Raw genomic sequence first — 15,737 nt, forward strand, 5'->3', positions numbered from 1 at the left:
GCTTATGGCAATAAACTGAGTCTCTACTAGCTGAAAACTTACATAGTGCTCACACTAAAACTACCGAAAGCCCAGAACACTACATCCCTATATTTAGACAACATAAAAGCATGCACAAAAGCAGGCCCTATAATTACTGGCTTTTACAGCAGGTTGCTGGAACTTCAAAAAGGAATTTTGCTCATGAACCCTTATGATTTTGAAAGTAATGATGACTATTACAATTGTAATCGTGGGAAGAAACACCGCTTTGACTAACCAGCAAACACACACACAAACAAAAATCAGTTATTCATTAACAATGACCCACAATGCCAGAGGAAAGCTGGACTGACGGCAAAAAGACCTGCTGTCAATTACTGGAAGTCAAAGAAGTAATTAATCGAAATCTAATCACTGAGGAATTATATATTTGAAAGGGATTCTGCTGACATGGAATGGAGCTCTGAAGATGGTCAAACCCAAGACCATCAACATTGGAGAGACAGCAATGTGCATTGGATCCATCACCAAACCCCTGAAGCATGAAGATCACTTTTATTTTTGCCTAAGCACTAAAATCTTCAGGCCAAAAACAAACCAGTTTTACCTGCCCAAGAGGCTTCCTCAAATACCTGAGTTAATGAGTCAGTAGCACTCCCACAATCCAAAAAATCCTCATCCCCTCTATTTGAAGGAATACACACCATCCTACTGCAAGGCCTTACTGCCCAGATTCAACCAAGCATTGGGAAAAAAAAAAGATTTTTGCTGTTTCAACAAATATAGATAAGCATCCAGCTAAAAAAACAAGCAGCCAGATATGCAGGACTTGGCTAAATATGTTGTAGAGGTCCTAAAATGTTGCGCTGGTCCTGCAGCAAAGGGACCAAAATGGAAAACTGAGTTACTCAATCTGTCAGCCTGCAGAATGAGCATGGTGACAAAAAAGAACTAATCGCCATTAAATTCAGCAGTACCGGAAGGAGAAATTGCACTCAAAGTTTTCCCAATGTCAAACTGCACCCCCTGCTCAGAGGTGGTAAAGTTCAGAAAATTCACTTATTAAGACATTCGTGTGTACAAACTTTGTTCCGTGCCATTACATATTAGTTACTGAAAGACTTGCATTTATATAGCACTTCTCATGATTTTGAGACATCATAAACTGTTTTATAGGTGTTGAAGTGCTATTAAAATGTAGTTGCTGCTGAAACATAGCAGCCAATTTGCATACCACAAATACAGTAGAACATAGAACAGTACAGCACAGTACAGGCCCTTCATCCCTCGATGTTTGGCCAACCTTTTATCCTACTCGAAGATCAAACTAACCGACATACCCTTCATTTTACTATCATCCATGTGCCTATTCAAGAGTTGCTTAAATGTCCCGAATGTATCTGACTCTACTACCACTGCTGGCAGTGCATTCCATGCGACCACCACTCTGTGTGTAAAGAACCTACCTCTGACATCTGCCCTAAACCTTCTCCCAATCACCTTAAAATTATGCTCCCTTGTGCTTACAATTTCCACCCTGGGTAAATGTCTCTGGCTATCCACTCCATCTATGGCTCTCATCATCTTGTGTATCTCTATCAAATCACCTCTCATCCGTCTTGGCTCCAATGAGAAAAGCCTCTCCCTCTCCCTTTCTTCATAAGACATGCCCTCCAGTCCAGGCAGCGTTCTGATAAATCTCCTCTGTACCCTGTCTAAAACTTCCACATCCTTCCTAGAGCGAGCTGACCAGAACTAAACATAACATTCGAAGTGTGGTCTAACCAGGGACTTATACAGCTGCAGCATAACCTCGCGGCTCCTAAACTCAATTCCCCTGCTAATGAAAGGCAATACACCATAGGCCTTCCTAACAATCTGAATAATTTGATAATGATAAAATAACCTATTTTGCAGATGTTGTTTGAGGGATATATATTGACCAGTACACTCAAAATAATTCCCCAACATATCTTTAAACTAGTGTTACTTTTACATCTCCACAATCGGGCATATAGGACCTTGGTTTAATTTCTGAGTAAACCAATGGCATTGTGACAGTGTAGATCTCCTCAGTGCTCCAATGTGTGAACCAATTCCAATGTGATCCCTCAACATATTTATTGGCAGCACTTACAAGGTAACTATTTACATTCTGCCAGCTTGCTCATTTTGTTTTGTAAGGTTAGCAAACAGAGTGCCATCAGATCTCATGTTAGTTTATCCTGCTTTAACTGTTTCAAAAAGATATGTAACTCTTTATGATCCCTATCATTCCAATCCACACAAGCTTTCAGCCCTCCTGCCCACTCCTTTCCATCAAAACCTATTACTGTTCCAGTGGATGCCAGAGCAGAAGAGAAGTCTGTACCGTGTACAACCTTTCTCTCTGTACATGGTGTCTACTTAAAATAACTCCATTGTCTGTGAGCCACACTCATTTTTATCCTTCTACACACCTTTGATAAGCTAATTATAACATTATGGCACATCTTCATGGACAAGGTGAGATAGACATCTGCAATCTAGCAAATGGGAGTAGATTAGGTTAGAATATCTGGTCAGCATGGACGGGTTGGACCAAAAGGTCTGCTTCCGTGCTGGATATCTCTATGACTCTAAATCAGATTTTTCAGCTTCAAATGGCCACAAACCAAATGAACAACAGTATTCCAATATTCAAATTGTGGAGTCCATTTTTTGGCACCTTGTCGAGCATTTTAAAATGCTAATGAAGGGCTCAAGACCTGGCAATCAACCCTTTGAAGTATTAGTTCTTGAGAACCACAACGACCACTTCCCACCATTCCCCAGACAGTTACTGTCGGTGAGGTGACTGGCCCTGAATTAGTTGAGACTAGCCTGTGAAGGTGAAAGCAGGGTCAGCTCTGAGTATGCACATAAGGCCTCAGGACCAGCATTTTTTGACGGTGGTCACTCAGAGTCATCGAGCATGGAAACAAATCCTTTGGTCCAACTCACCCATTCTGACAGCCATCCTAAATTAACCTAGTCCCATTTGCCAGCATTTGGCCCATATCCCTCCAATCCCTCCCTATTCATATACCCACCCAGGACCAGCATCTATTTAAAATTTTGTAATTGTACCAGCCTCCACCATTTCCTCCAGAACATTCCATACACATACCACTCTCGTGGGAAAAACTTGCCCCTTAGATTTCTTTTGTATCTTTCCACTCTCACCTTAAATCTATGCCCTCTACTTTTGGATTCCTCTATCCTGGGGAAAAGACCTTGGCTATTCACCCTATCCATCCCCTTGTGATTTTATAAACCTCTGTAAGGTCACCCCTCAGCGTCCGGTGCTCCTGGTGGCTCAGGCAGCACAGATAACATACAGCCCCAGTCTACTATCCACAGCCCTATGACCTCATCAATCAGCTGCGGAAACAAACAGAGCAGAAAGTGTTTGCACATCTATTGGAAACATTGAACTTACTAAAAGAAAGAGAAAATACACAGCTAAAATACAACGAATCACATACGCAGTCCCTGACAGACTCGAGCCCGATATTGTCAAAGCCTACATTGACTCATTGACAATGATAGTGCAAGTATAGCTGAGCTTTCATGGAATGAAAATGAATTCTGAATCACAAAACAGCACTATGGTGTATGTGGTAACCCCATGTTGTCCACAATATGAGTTTGGCAACTCCATTAAACTCACACGTCAGCAAATGGGAAGTTTGTCCTGTTTGCTTGACTTGCAGGCCTCTGACCATGTGCAATTTACCTCAAGAAAGGTCAACCCCAGAAGCTGTTGTTAACCATTATGTTGTTGAATACCCATTGCCGGACAGAATTGGAGTAAATTACCCAGACTTTATTCATTTGGAGAACGTTGCGAAAGAAATCATCCGTTAATTTCCAAGGTATCTAAAATTAAAGTCAAACCAATTCAAAAACAGTGCTCAGTGGCGCAACAAAGTGCTCGGGACCTAAAATACAATGCAGAAATATTTTGGCGAATTGACGGAAATGAGTGTACTTTTACAACTGAAAGCAAAACTCAGCGTTTAATGGGTTAACATGTTGCTATGCACCTGCCACTACTATCACAAAAATGTTAGCAATTCCATACGAGCGTTTTCCAATTAGAACTGGCTTTTCAACAAATCATGTATAATTCATCCAAATACAGAGGTTAAGTAACATGCTGAGTGTAGAGCTCAAGACAAACTAATTAAAAACGCAAGCATTCTTCAGGAAGAAATGTCGGTGGGGAATGGGGAGAGAATATAACAGATCCATCTAATCCCCAACAGTAAACAGATATTTAAGTTATAAAGCAGTAAAACACCATCAGATGCTGTTGTGTTCAGCATTACTGATAACGTTGCAGTCCAAGCTTCAAAGATCTGCACGTTCACAGTCTTTTGGTTGTGACAAATGGGACTTTAGTGCAATGGTATTTGCTCCTGTGCTGTCTGCTCATACACAATGTGGAAAAGGATCATATTGGACTGAATATGTTAACTCAGGATTTTCCCTGATATTGGTCAATTAAGCACCTTGACAGCTTACCTATGACATCCATCTCCAGATGGCAAAATCTACTACATGACCAACAGAACACACTTAGCTATCGGGCCAGCACTGTCTCTCAGACACAAGTAGTCAAACCTCTGCTGAACAAGTTATACCCCAAGGTTACCTCCAACAGTGCTCTTGAGGATAGAACTTATACAATTTGGAGGAAAGAACATTCCAAAATGGCATCATGCATCAAGAAGAGTCTTTAAATGCTTGCTACACTTGAACGAAATAAGCAACAATTCAGATCAAAAATATGATTGTCAGAATTGCCCTCATTCTGAATTAAGACTCTCATTAAAATAAATCAAGAACACAGCAATATAAGCCACATTTCTTGTAGTAGTCTCTTGTATTAATATCACCAAAATGTGCTTATTGAAAAGCTAATTGACTTTTGGGAGGTGGTGGTTAAAATGCCCATATCCAGAGGAGGAAATGTTGGTAAAGATGTCCATCTCAGCCCATAAATACAAATACTCCTGACTGCTGATACTGGCATGATTCTAGGCAGGATCCAACCCAAAGTGGCATTTAAGAAAGGTGGCATAATCTTTCTTAAGGACCACTACTAAATCTAATACAAATGACAGTGAATTATTACAGGAGCGAATATATATGGAAGCATATGCATGTGTGTATATGCGTGTCAGTCCCAAATTCCCCCTGTGTGGTGAGTTGGCTGTTTCCAGCCTAAGTGGTGGTCAGGGTCTCACATAAAGCTTCAGTGTTCTTGAGTTAAGAATTGACAGCAGAAAGGAATCCACAGTGTGATCCCACGATCCCTGTTAAATACACACATGGGACGAATTTCAAGGGCAATGTCAACCTCTTCTGTAAAACTTTCCAAGGTAACATGTCAGGACAATTACCTACTGCTCGCCAGGTGAGCTTGCCAATTGTACACTCAATAGCCATCCTACTTGCCTGTGGGTTCTGCCCACTACCGACAGACACTGATACCTCCAACACCTCAATATTCCTCTGACACTGACCTTCCTTGTTTGCCATCCTTCTCTGTGTCACATCCAACGTCCTTTACCTGTGCCAAATGCCCATCTATCACTCCACCCAGACAGCTCAAAAGGTATCCCGATAGCCCAGCATCACATCCTCAAAAAACTACCCGGAAACCTTCCTTCCCAGCAAGGGATACCACCTCCATCGTGACAAACCCCCTTGCCATGACCAACCCCTGTTACCCTCCCCCATCACTCCCATACAGCAATTAACACTCTGCCTCAACTCACCGATGCATTCTTCCCCTTGATTGCCAATTGAGAGGGGGTGGGCTGTCGTTCCATTGCAAAGATTCATACTTTTTCTCAAACAACACATCAATCACTACCCTCATCTTCAACAATCCATCCAACACAGTCCATCCCAACAGTCTATTTGGTGCTTCCCTTCTCACCAACTTTGACAACTCATCTAACACTCCCTCCCCATCCAGCTAGTTCTGCCATGATTCCCCTGTGTCATGACAGGTTCTCTATTACCAACCACCTTTCCTGGTCATCCTCCAGCTTGGCACTTCTTACAGCCAGCCAATGAATCTGCCCAGTCCAGCCTGTCATTTCTCCTTGTATCCAGATATTCATATGGAATGGTCAACTGGCTAAAACTGCAAGTTCCTGTTAGCAGTAACCAATGTGAGGGAACTCCATCACTAAAAGTGATCAGACAAAAGAAAGATTTCCTCATCAAGCACCACACTACACTGAATATACATCACTGAAAAATGGCCCAGGGTCTCCAAGTACATACTAAAGAGCTTGCAAACATTGTTTTACTAGCTTGCTGCCCTGAGGCTACAGTCTACATGTCACTCCGTCGACAGGAACCAATTAGCAAACTATAAGCTTGTGAGCTTGTCACACTATCAGGGGGGTTTTCCTACAGAGGTCGTCCAAAAATGTGTTATACAAGGACCAATAACTCTTAGCATTGCAAGCAACGTCAACTGATATTATCCATTCGTTAAAGTTTATTCATCTCAAAAGTACACACTGCAGTCCAAAGCAGCAGTATTAACCATGTTCCTGGCTTCCTACCAGTTTACGTGAAAATAACGATCTCAGGGAATTAATTATTTCATCCTTGTTTTTGAATCTTTGCACAGCCTTGTCCCTCCTGTAACCTCGCCAGTCCTCTGATATCAAAACGTCCAATTCTAACCTGTTGTACATCCCAAATTTCTTCACCTACTATTGTCAGCCTTGCCTTCAGAAGTCTAGGTTCTAAGTTCTGGAATTCCCTCCCAAAACCCCTCTATCCATACTCCTCTTTCCTCTTTTGTAACTCTAAAACCTAGAGTGACACAGTGACTCAGTGCTTAGCATGGCTGCAACACAGTGCCACAGACCCGGCTTTGATTCCACTCTCAGGCGACTGTGTGGAGTTTGCACATTCTCCTCGTGTCTGTGTGGGTTTCCTCTGGGTGCTCCGGTTTCCTTCCACCGGTCCAATTATGTGCACATTTGGTAGATTAGCTATGGTAAGTTACTCACAGTGTCCTGGGATGTGCAGGCTAAGTGGATTAGCCATGGGAAAATTCAGGTTACGAGGATAGGGTGGAGGGGGGTGTGTTTGGGTGGAATGCTCTTCAGAGGGTCAGTGTGGACTTGAAGGGCCAAATGGCCTGCTTCATATTGTAGGGATTCTATGATGCCATTTCGGCCCAGAATGTGGCTACCTGCACCATTATCTCCCTATGTGACTTAGTGTCACAGTTTGCCCGAGTGGGTTCCTGTAACCCACCTTGGGTTGTTTTGCGACATTCAATGCACTACATAAACTCAAGTTCTTCATACGTTTGTTAAATGGCCAAATATGTTTGGGGTAGAGGGGAGTGAATTTGTAAAATGACTTCCACAGCAGTTATTTGCTTAATTTATAACATTATTGCTGTTGACTTCAGACGAGCCGTGTTCTAAAATCAGAAGTGCTTGCGTGGTAAAGATTTTACAACAAACTAATCCATAATATTTTCAGCTCTGTTAAGTGATCTGGTATCAGCTGGAACTTTGGTCTCACTATTCCTGGCTTTTGAAGGCAGTGAGGGTTCCTCCATAACTTTCCAATGGCTTGCACTGGAAAGCATGTGTCAACTGAGTGAGGACAAAATCAGTTTGGACTATGATGTCCTCCGCAAGTAAACAGTCCATCAACACTCCCTGTCCACTCCAACCAATGAAAAATGACTGGATGAGTGAGAGACTGCAACCATGCTACAACTTTGTTGTTGGAATCAGTAAATCTGAGATATGGGAGGAAAAAAAATTAACAAAACATAATGTTGTGTTTTCAGCTGTTTCGTCTGATGAGGATTTGCTTGATAGGTCTAATTGAAATGGGTAAAGATTTGCAAATACTTTGTAACTTGGCATTGTTGCAAACAGAAAGTGATAAAAAACCAAGGGCACCACTGAAGTGGGGCTTTCAACTGCTGAATTTAAAAACATATGACAAGTTTATTCTTAATACATTAATAATGCACATGGTGTGAAAGTTCAAACACTTATTTTGGTACCAATTTGATCTGAACACTAAATATTAATTTTGGTGTGCTAAACTTCCAAATTGAAACAACAGTCCTTTAAATTGATCGTTTCCATTTCATTTCGAGCCTATTTCATTTTCACTATATTTTAACTTTAATTTTCACTGGATGCTTTGAAGTTGCTTCATCCTACAACAGATGTAATTCAGATGCTGGGGAAGCACAGCAAGGATGTAACAGCTTTTGCAAAGCAAACAGCAGATAAATGACCTCTTCCACTAGTATTATTTCACTCACATTCACACAAACACATACAACCATTTAAAGATATATACTCACTATTGACATAAGTGTTAAAATGTAGTGCTGCAAATTCCTCCCGTGATGTTGCGCCATTTTGTTGTCAGCAGTGACCATGACCTCTACAAATCTTGGATATGACAAAAAGCGTTTTTGTCTTGAATGCTGCCGGGTGGCATTGCCCAACAAGGTCTCTTCAGTCTGAGGATGTGTCGGTCTAATCGCAGTCTGTAAGATATCGAGGTGCTCTCTAAAACTGCTAGCTTTGTGCATCTTCACAAGTCTCTTCTTCCTTTGATGATATTGGTCTGAAATAGAGAGAGAAAAAAATAAATAAAACTAAGTGCGGGAGAAAGAGGAGAAGACAGTCTTAATCAATGCGTGGGGATCAAAGCTTCCCGCTCAGATGTGGAGTCAGGCAGGGCTGCCCTCTCTTTTCAGCCTTGCTTGTGTGTTGTCCAGAGCCTTATGCTGAGTCTATCAGGAAGGATGTGAGCTCGAGAGGGGTGATTTTCCCAGGCAGTGGTTGCCTGTAGATCAAGGTCCCCCTGTAAATGAATGACGTCGCCGTTTTCTGCTTGGATCCACTGTCAGTGCACAGCCTCGTGAGCATCTGTGACCAGTTCAAACTGGCATCCGGAGCCAAGAGAAATCAAGGTAAGAGACAGGCCATGTTTTGTGGGAGCTGGGCCGACCGATCCTTTACTCCCTTCACTGCCAGAACAGATTACCTGAAGGTGCTGGGAATATGGTTCAGAGGGGCTAAGGATTGTGCAAAGACTTGGGAGGAGCTTATCACCAAGGTGAGGCAGAAGCTAGCTTTTGGGAGCACCACTCCCTCCCCATTGTGGTAAAAGCCTGGTCATCTGTTATAAGGCACTTTCTCTGTTGTTGTACATGGCACAGGTCTGGCCCATTCCCCTGAGCCATCTTCCATTTCATCTGGAGGTCTAAGATGGACCATGTCCACAGGGACACCACATACAAAACTCTAGATAAGAGAATGAAGAATGTACCCAACACTGCCTTCATCCTGATGACTACCTTTGCGTATACACCCTCAGTATGCAAACACCAAGTGTCACTAGGTACGGATGTTCTACCTGTTCCTGGTGTTGTGAAGGATGGGACTGACATCATTGCTGTAGAACATTCCAAGTCATTGGACTGTTCCATATTACCTTCCCTTCATGGAGAAATTTGCAAAGAAAAATACCTTGGCCACAAGTCAGGAAGTGGTTAGCATGTAGCGTCCTCGAGAGCCTATGAGAAAAGGAGAGGGTAGTTCCTTGAGCGGAATATTTGGCAGAATGCCTCATCACCACAACTTTCCAACAAGCACCAAGACACTGCTTGGCTGGTGGTGAGAAAAGCACTACCTGTGAGATTCTTCACGTATATCTGGTCTCTCTGTGCCAACCAGTCTACACCGACCCTCCGAAGAATAACCCACCCAGACCCATTTCCCTCTGACTAATGCACCTAACTACTATGGGCAATTTAGCATGGTCAATTAACCTGACCTGCACATCTTTGGGTTATGGGAGGAAACCGGAACACCTGGAGAAAACCCATGCAGACATGGGGAGAATGTGCAAACTCCACACATTCAGTTGCCCGAGGCTGGAATCGAACCTGGGACCCTGGTGCCGTGAGGCAGCAGTGCCAACCACTGAGCCACTATGCTGCCTCTAAAGATTACAATTGAGAAATCCACTTACTTAAGATCCAAATTATTTAATTAAATTGAATAGAGAAGGCTGAACAGGTAATGGGTTGCAGCTACAGTAGGTGGGAGCTGTTGGATGCTGGAATGATCCATTGATCTACAGCAAGTGTTGGCTGCTCAAGGAACTACAGCTCAAGGCTGATGAACTGCAGTGTAAGTTGCTGACACCATGACACATCAGGGAGAGAGAGAGTTGTCTGGATGCTGTGTTTCAGGGGTCAGTTGCATCCCTTAGATATATTAGATCAAAAATGTTTCATGGCGAGGGCGAGGAATGTGTGACCACAATGGAGGCAAGTTTGGGGATCATGAATTTAGCTTTGGAGGAATCTTAGTGAGTCCCCCTGCCCAATAGGGGAACTCATTAACAGGGGGATCGAGTTTAAGAGCTGCGAGGTTTTGCTGCAGCTCTACAAGTCTCTGGTGTATTGGAATATTGTGTCCAGTCCTGATTGCTCTACTATAGGAAAGATACAGAGGCTTTGGAGAAGGTGCAAAGAAGGTGTACCAGAATGCTGCCTGGACTGGAGGGCTTGTCTTATGAAGAGAGGTTGACTAAGCTCGGACTTTTTTCTCTGGAGAGGAGGAGGAAGAGAGGTGACCTGATTGAGATACACAAGGTAATGAGAGGCATGGATAGAGTCATTAGCCAGAGACTTTTCATCAGGGCAGAATTGACTGGGACGAGGGGTCATAGTTTTAAGATATTAGGAGGAAGGTATACAGGACACGTCAGAGGTAGGTTCTTTATGCAGAGAGTTGTGAATGGATGGAATGCGTTGCCAGTGGTGGTGGTGGAAGCAGAGTCATTAGGGACATTTAAGCATCTGCTGGACATGCACATGGATAGCAGTGAACTGAGGAATCTATAGGTAAGTCTTTTTATTTTACATTAGGATTAATCCTCGGCACAACATCATAGGCCGAAGGGTCTGTTCTGTGCTGTGCTTTTCAATGTTCTATATTCTAATAGAGAAATGAGATTGCAATGTGGGAAAGCATAGTTAGGGGAATAGATACTGCTCCTTGCAGCAAAGGTGGAGGGTCCCACAGGCTATATTGCCCATCTGGTGCCAAGGTTAAAGGCATCCCTTCTGAGCTAGACAGGAAATTGGGGTGGTGGTTTGGGGGGGTGGGGGGAGAGAGTTGGGAGAACCAGGGTGCAACTGTCCACATAGTTACCAATGATACGCGTAGAATTAGGAAAGAGATTCTGCTCAGGCATTATAAACAACTTTTGGGTGATATTAAAAAGCAGAACTACACAAACACATTATCCTCCATATGTCCTCAACTTAAATATGGGCAATTATAGAAGCATGAAAAAAGAGTTATCTAAAGACGGTGGGAAAATTAAGAGAAAAGTCTTTGGATGAGCAATGACTGACATTTAAGTAGATATTTCATAACGCTCAGCAAAAAAAATTATTCCAGTAAAAAAAAACTCATGAACCACCTGTGATTAACAAAGGCAGTTCAGAAGAACATTCAACAACTATTAAATTAACTTGGAGAAGGGGGCATCGTGTAATCTGCCCAAGTTGCTGATGATGCAAAAAGAAGAGGGGTTTGGGGGGACATGTTGTGATGAGGACAAAAGCAACCTACAAGCAGATATAGTGAGTGGTCAAGAACTTGATAGATGGAGTTTAAATGTAGGAAAGTGTGAGGTTATGCACATTGGCAGAAAGAATCAAAACGCAGATGATTATTTAAGCAGAGAGAGAGATTCCAAAGAAAGTGCAGTGCAGAAGGACCTGGGTGTTCCTGTGTATGAAACACAAAGTGTTGACATGCAGATACTGTAAGTAATTAAGAATGCAAATAGAATTTTTAGCTTTAATCCTAAAGAGTTGAAGTTTAAAAATAGTGAAACCTTAAAAATAGGGAAATGTGAGGCAGTACATAAAGTACTTTGTGCCTATCTTAAAGGAAGGACATGTTGGCAGTGGAGACAGTACAAAAAAGATTCACTCGGATTGAGTCCCACGATTAAGGGGTTAACTTATCAAGACCACCTAAACAGGTCAAGCCTTCATTCATTAGAGTTTATGAGAATGATTCTGAGGGGGCTTGACAGGATAGACGTTGAGAAGATGTTTCCACTAGTGGGGGAGTCTCAAATAGCTCCAGAATGAGGAGACACACTTAAAGCTGAGATCATAGAATCATCATGGAATCCCTACAGTGTGGAAGCAGACCATTTGGCCCGTTGAGTCCACATCAAGCACCCCACCCAGTCCCACACACTACGCTATCCCTGAAACCCTGCGTTCCCCATGGCTAACTCATCTAGTCTGCACACTATGGTCAATTTAGTATGGCTAATCAACCTAGCCTGCACATCTTTGGATTATGAGAGGAAACTGGAGCACCCAGAGGAAACCCACACAGACATGGGGAGAATGTCAGAGTGAAATTTGCACAGTCACCCAAGGCTGGAATTGAACTTGGGTCTCTGACGCTGTGAGGCAGCAGTGCTAACCACTAAGCCATTGTGCCGCCCCATGATGTGAAGAAATTTCTTCTTTCAGAGGGTAGTGAATGTCTGGATTTCTCAACCCGAGAGTTGTGGATGCTTGATCATTGAAGGTATTTAAAAGGGACCTACTGCAATGAACTTCTGTGCATGGAGCTCCTTCAGGGTTGGAATGAGCAACAACCTCCCTGCTTTTCATCCACTGTTACACGGGGAAGGTCACTCAGGCCCTGTTTGCAAAGAGACCCACAAAGACATCTTATATTCTCTCTTGTTAGAGAGAAGCAGGTAGAGTTAGCATAAGGCTAGATGAACACTGACAGCTTCCCCACTCTTTGACTGTACACATACCACATTGTGGTTGTTCACATGTTCAATTCTGAAATAGACTACAACCAAGAGGGATTCTCCTCCCTCAACCTCCAGCTGATGTGACCATGTGATCAATGTCTATGATCTTATCATGGTGCCTCCATTCTGAAGCCATCCACTGTGCCCTCCAAAGTCAAACAACGGGAACAAACTGACACAGAGTGGTATGTGTGTGAAATGAACTGTTAGAGGAAGTGGTGGAGGCTAGTACAATTACAGCATTTAAAAGGCATCTGGATGGGTACATGAATAGGAAGGGCTTAGAGGGATACAACATCAGTTTAGAATATCTGGTCAATAGAGACGATTTGCACTGAAGGATCTGTTTCCATGATGTATAACTCTATGATTGGAGTGACAAATCAGCACAAGGTTATTCACCAATGGCATGTCCCTACTTGGATGCATAGCCAATTGGACAGCAAAAGCCATTCTCCCACAAGAAATGTGTTAGTGTGGACCAGCATTTTCTCAGCCTGGACTAATGTGAAAGAGCCCAGCAGTGAGTATGTAGCAGGAATTTCAATGATCTGCTGGATGCTGCACAGTCTCAATATCATGAGAGTCGACCTCCAACAAAAGTTACACAGGCAACAGTTGGGAAGGAGCAGCTCCAGGAGATGGTGACATCTAACACTGCCCTAAGTTAAGAATCACACAACACTAGGTTATAGTGGATACCTAGCAACAGCAAAATGGTTTAAGAGTGACAGCAATGGGCAATCGAAGGCTGTCATTCTGATAGAGAGCAGAAGCTTCATGCTCTGCAAAACCATGGTTACATATCGCAAGGTGGTGTCTCAATAATCCCAGTAATGTGTTGGAAGACAGATTGCTGGACTCCTGTGGCATCCTGCTAGCCTCTTTGAGCACTGGCATTTCAGCCATGTTGGCAGCTCTTCGCTGGATTGATTAGGCTCCTAACTCTGCAAAAATCTCAGTGCCAAGTTGGTACTTGACTTTTAAAAAAATTTAATCATTCATGAATGCGGGTTTAACTGGCTAGGCCAGGATTTGTTACCCATCCTTAATTTCCCACGGCCATTTAAGAATCAACCACATTGCTGAGAGTTTGGAGTCATATGTAGACTAGACTGGGTAAAGACAGCAGTTTCCAAACTTAAAGGACATCAGGGATCCAGACTGATTGCCAGGGAAAAGACCGTCAGCAATGGTTTTGTGGTCATCATTAGACCCTTAATTCTAGACTTTTTATTGAATTCAAATTGCAACAGCTTCCATGGTGGGATTCAAGCTCAAGTCCTCAGGACATTACCGGGGTCTCTGAATTAATAGTCTAGCAATAATACCTCGAGGCCATCATTCCCCCCTGCACAGACTCTTCCGTGATCCTTGACTTTGATCATGGCTTTCAGGTGCATCTGTCAATTCGGTTATATGCTCATCAGGTTGCAACAAAAATCTTCGCAACCACACTTGGAATATTGCATTCAGTTCTGGCGGCCTCATTAAAAGGAAGGATGTGGAAGCTTTAGAGAAGGTCCAGTGGAGATTTACCAGGATGCTGTCTGGACTGGAGGGCATGTCTTATGAAGAAACTTTGAGGGAGCTAGGGCTTTTCTCATTGGAGCGAAGAAGAGTGAGAGGCAACTTGATAGAGGTATACAAGTTGATGAGAGGCACAGATAGATTGGATAGCCAGAGACTTTTTCCCAGAACAGAAATGGCTATCATGAGGAGACATAATTTTAAAGTGATTGGATGAAGGTTTAGGGGAGATGTCAGACTTTGGTTCTTTACTCAGAGTGGTGGGTACTTGGAATGCCCTGCCAGCGGTGATTGTAGAGTCAGATACATTAGGGACATTGAAGCAATAGCACCTGGATAAGAGTAAAATGAAGAGTATGTAGATTTGTTTGATACTGGAGTAGGATAAAAGGTTGGCACAACATTGAGGGACAAAGGGCCTGTCTTGTGCTATACTGTTCTATGTTCTAAGCAAGACTTGTGCCTTAGAACCACTATTCACTACTACATTAACCGCAGCTCATTTACAGCCATTGCCACAAGTCCCAGAGGATACCAGCAAGTCACAGCCACCAGATGCCTGCTCAGGTTTCCATTTGGCTGGAAAATGGCAAACTACATCTAAATGAAATGAAGTTAGGTAATAATGAGATGTTAGAGCTTGCAACTCGGCTTCTTGCCACTCACTGGTGAAACTGTTGTCTAGCTGTTGAAACCTTGGGTTGAAAGTCAGACTTCTTTCCTCAACATTGACTATCTCATGTTTCTAGTCTCATATTTTTCCAACTGACACACCATTGCGCCCTTGGTTTAGAGGTTGGGTAAATTCCACTCCATTAGAAAATAATCAGCACTAAGTTACCTTGTTTGAAGAGAGAGAGAGAGCGTAAGACAGAGTGTGTGAGAGAGAGAGAGAGAGAGAGAGAGAGCGCTCGAGACAGAGCGACGGAGGAGTGGGAGGAGAGAGAAGCTAAATGGAACGCAGGTGAACATCAGACCAAGCAGACCACCAGAGAACCAATCCGATGAAAGCTATGAAAGGTTCAAAATGGTGTCTCAGAAATATTGATGGAATTTAAAAAGGAAATAAAGGAGCCATGAGTTCAAGTTAGAAACTCATTCACACACAAAGAATAATCGACAGAAGGGCTGGACACGGTGGGGGGGTGGGGGGGGTGAACCTCACCAGGAATTGGTTTGGTGTCATTTTTGACTTGGTTTCATGGAGGGTTTCTCCTTATGAGTATTCTCACACCACCTTCCCAAACTTGCCATATTAACCATGCACCACTCCCCAATGACATCTAACCCTCTCATCAGAGTCAGAA

The 15,737-nt window shown here is 43.0% G+C and overlaps 1 protein-coding gene across 2 annotated transcripts in view; it reads right to left on the reverse strand.

Moving 5' to 3' along the window:
* Positions 1–15,737, reverse strand: part of LOC140458248 (A disintegrin and metalloproteinase with thrombospondin motifs 20) — a 378,126-nt gene that overhangs the window by 264,264 nt on the left and 98,125 nt on the right. The window contains exon 4 of one of the 2 annotated variants that reach the window (XM_072552607.1): positions 8,381–8,649. In XM_072552607.1, the coding sequence (XP_072408708.1) occupies positions 8,381–8,649 (269 nt within the window). Of the gene's footprint in view, positions 1–8,380; positions 8,650–15,737 lie in introns of those variants that run through there. The other variant, XM_072552608.1, reaches the window with a different exon arrangement.

The sequence above is a fragment of the Chiloscyllium punctatum genome, chromosome 32 (assembly GCF_047496795.1).
Source record: "Chiloscyllium punctatum isolate Juve2018m chromosome 32, sChiPun1.3, whole genome shotgun sequence".
Lineage (NCBI taxonomy): Eukaryota > Metazoa > Chordata > Chondrichthyes > Orectolobiformes > Hemiscylliidae > Chiloscyllium > Chiloscyllium punctatum.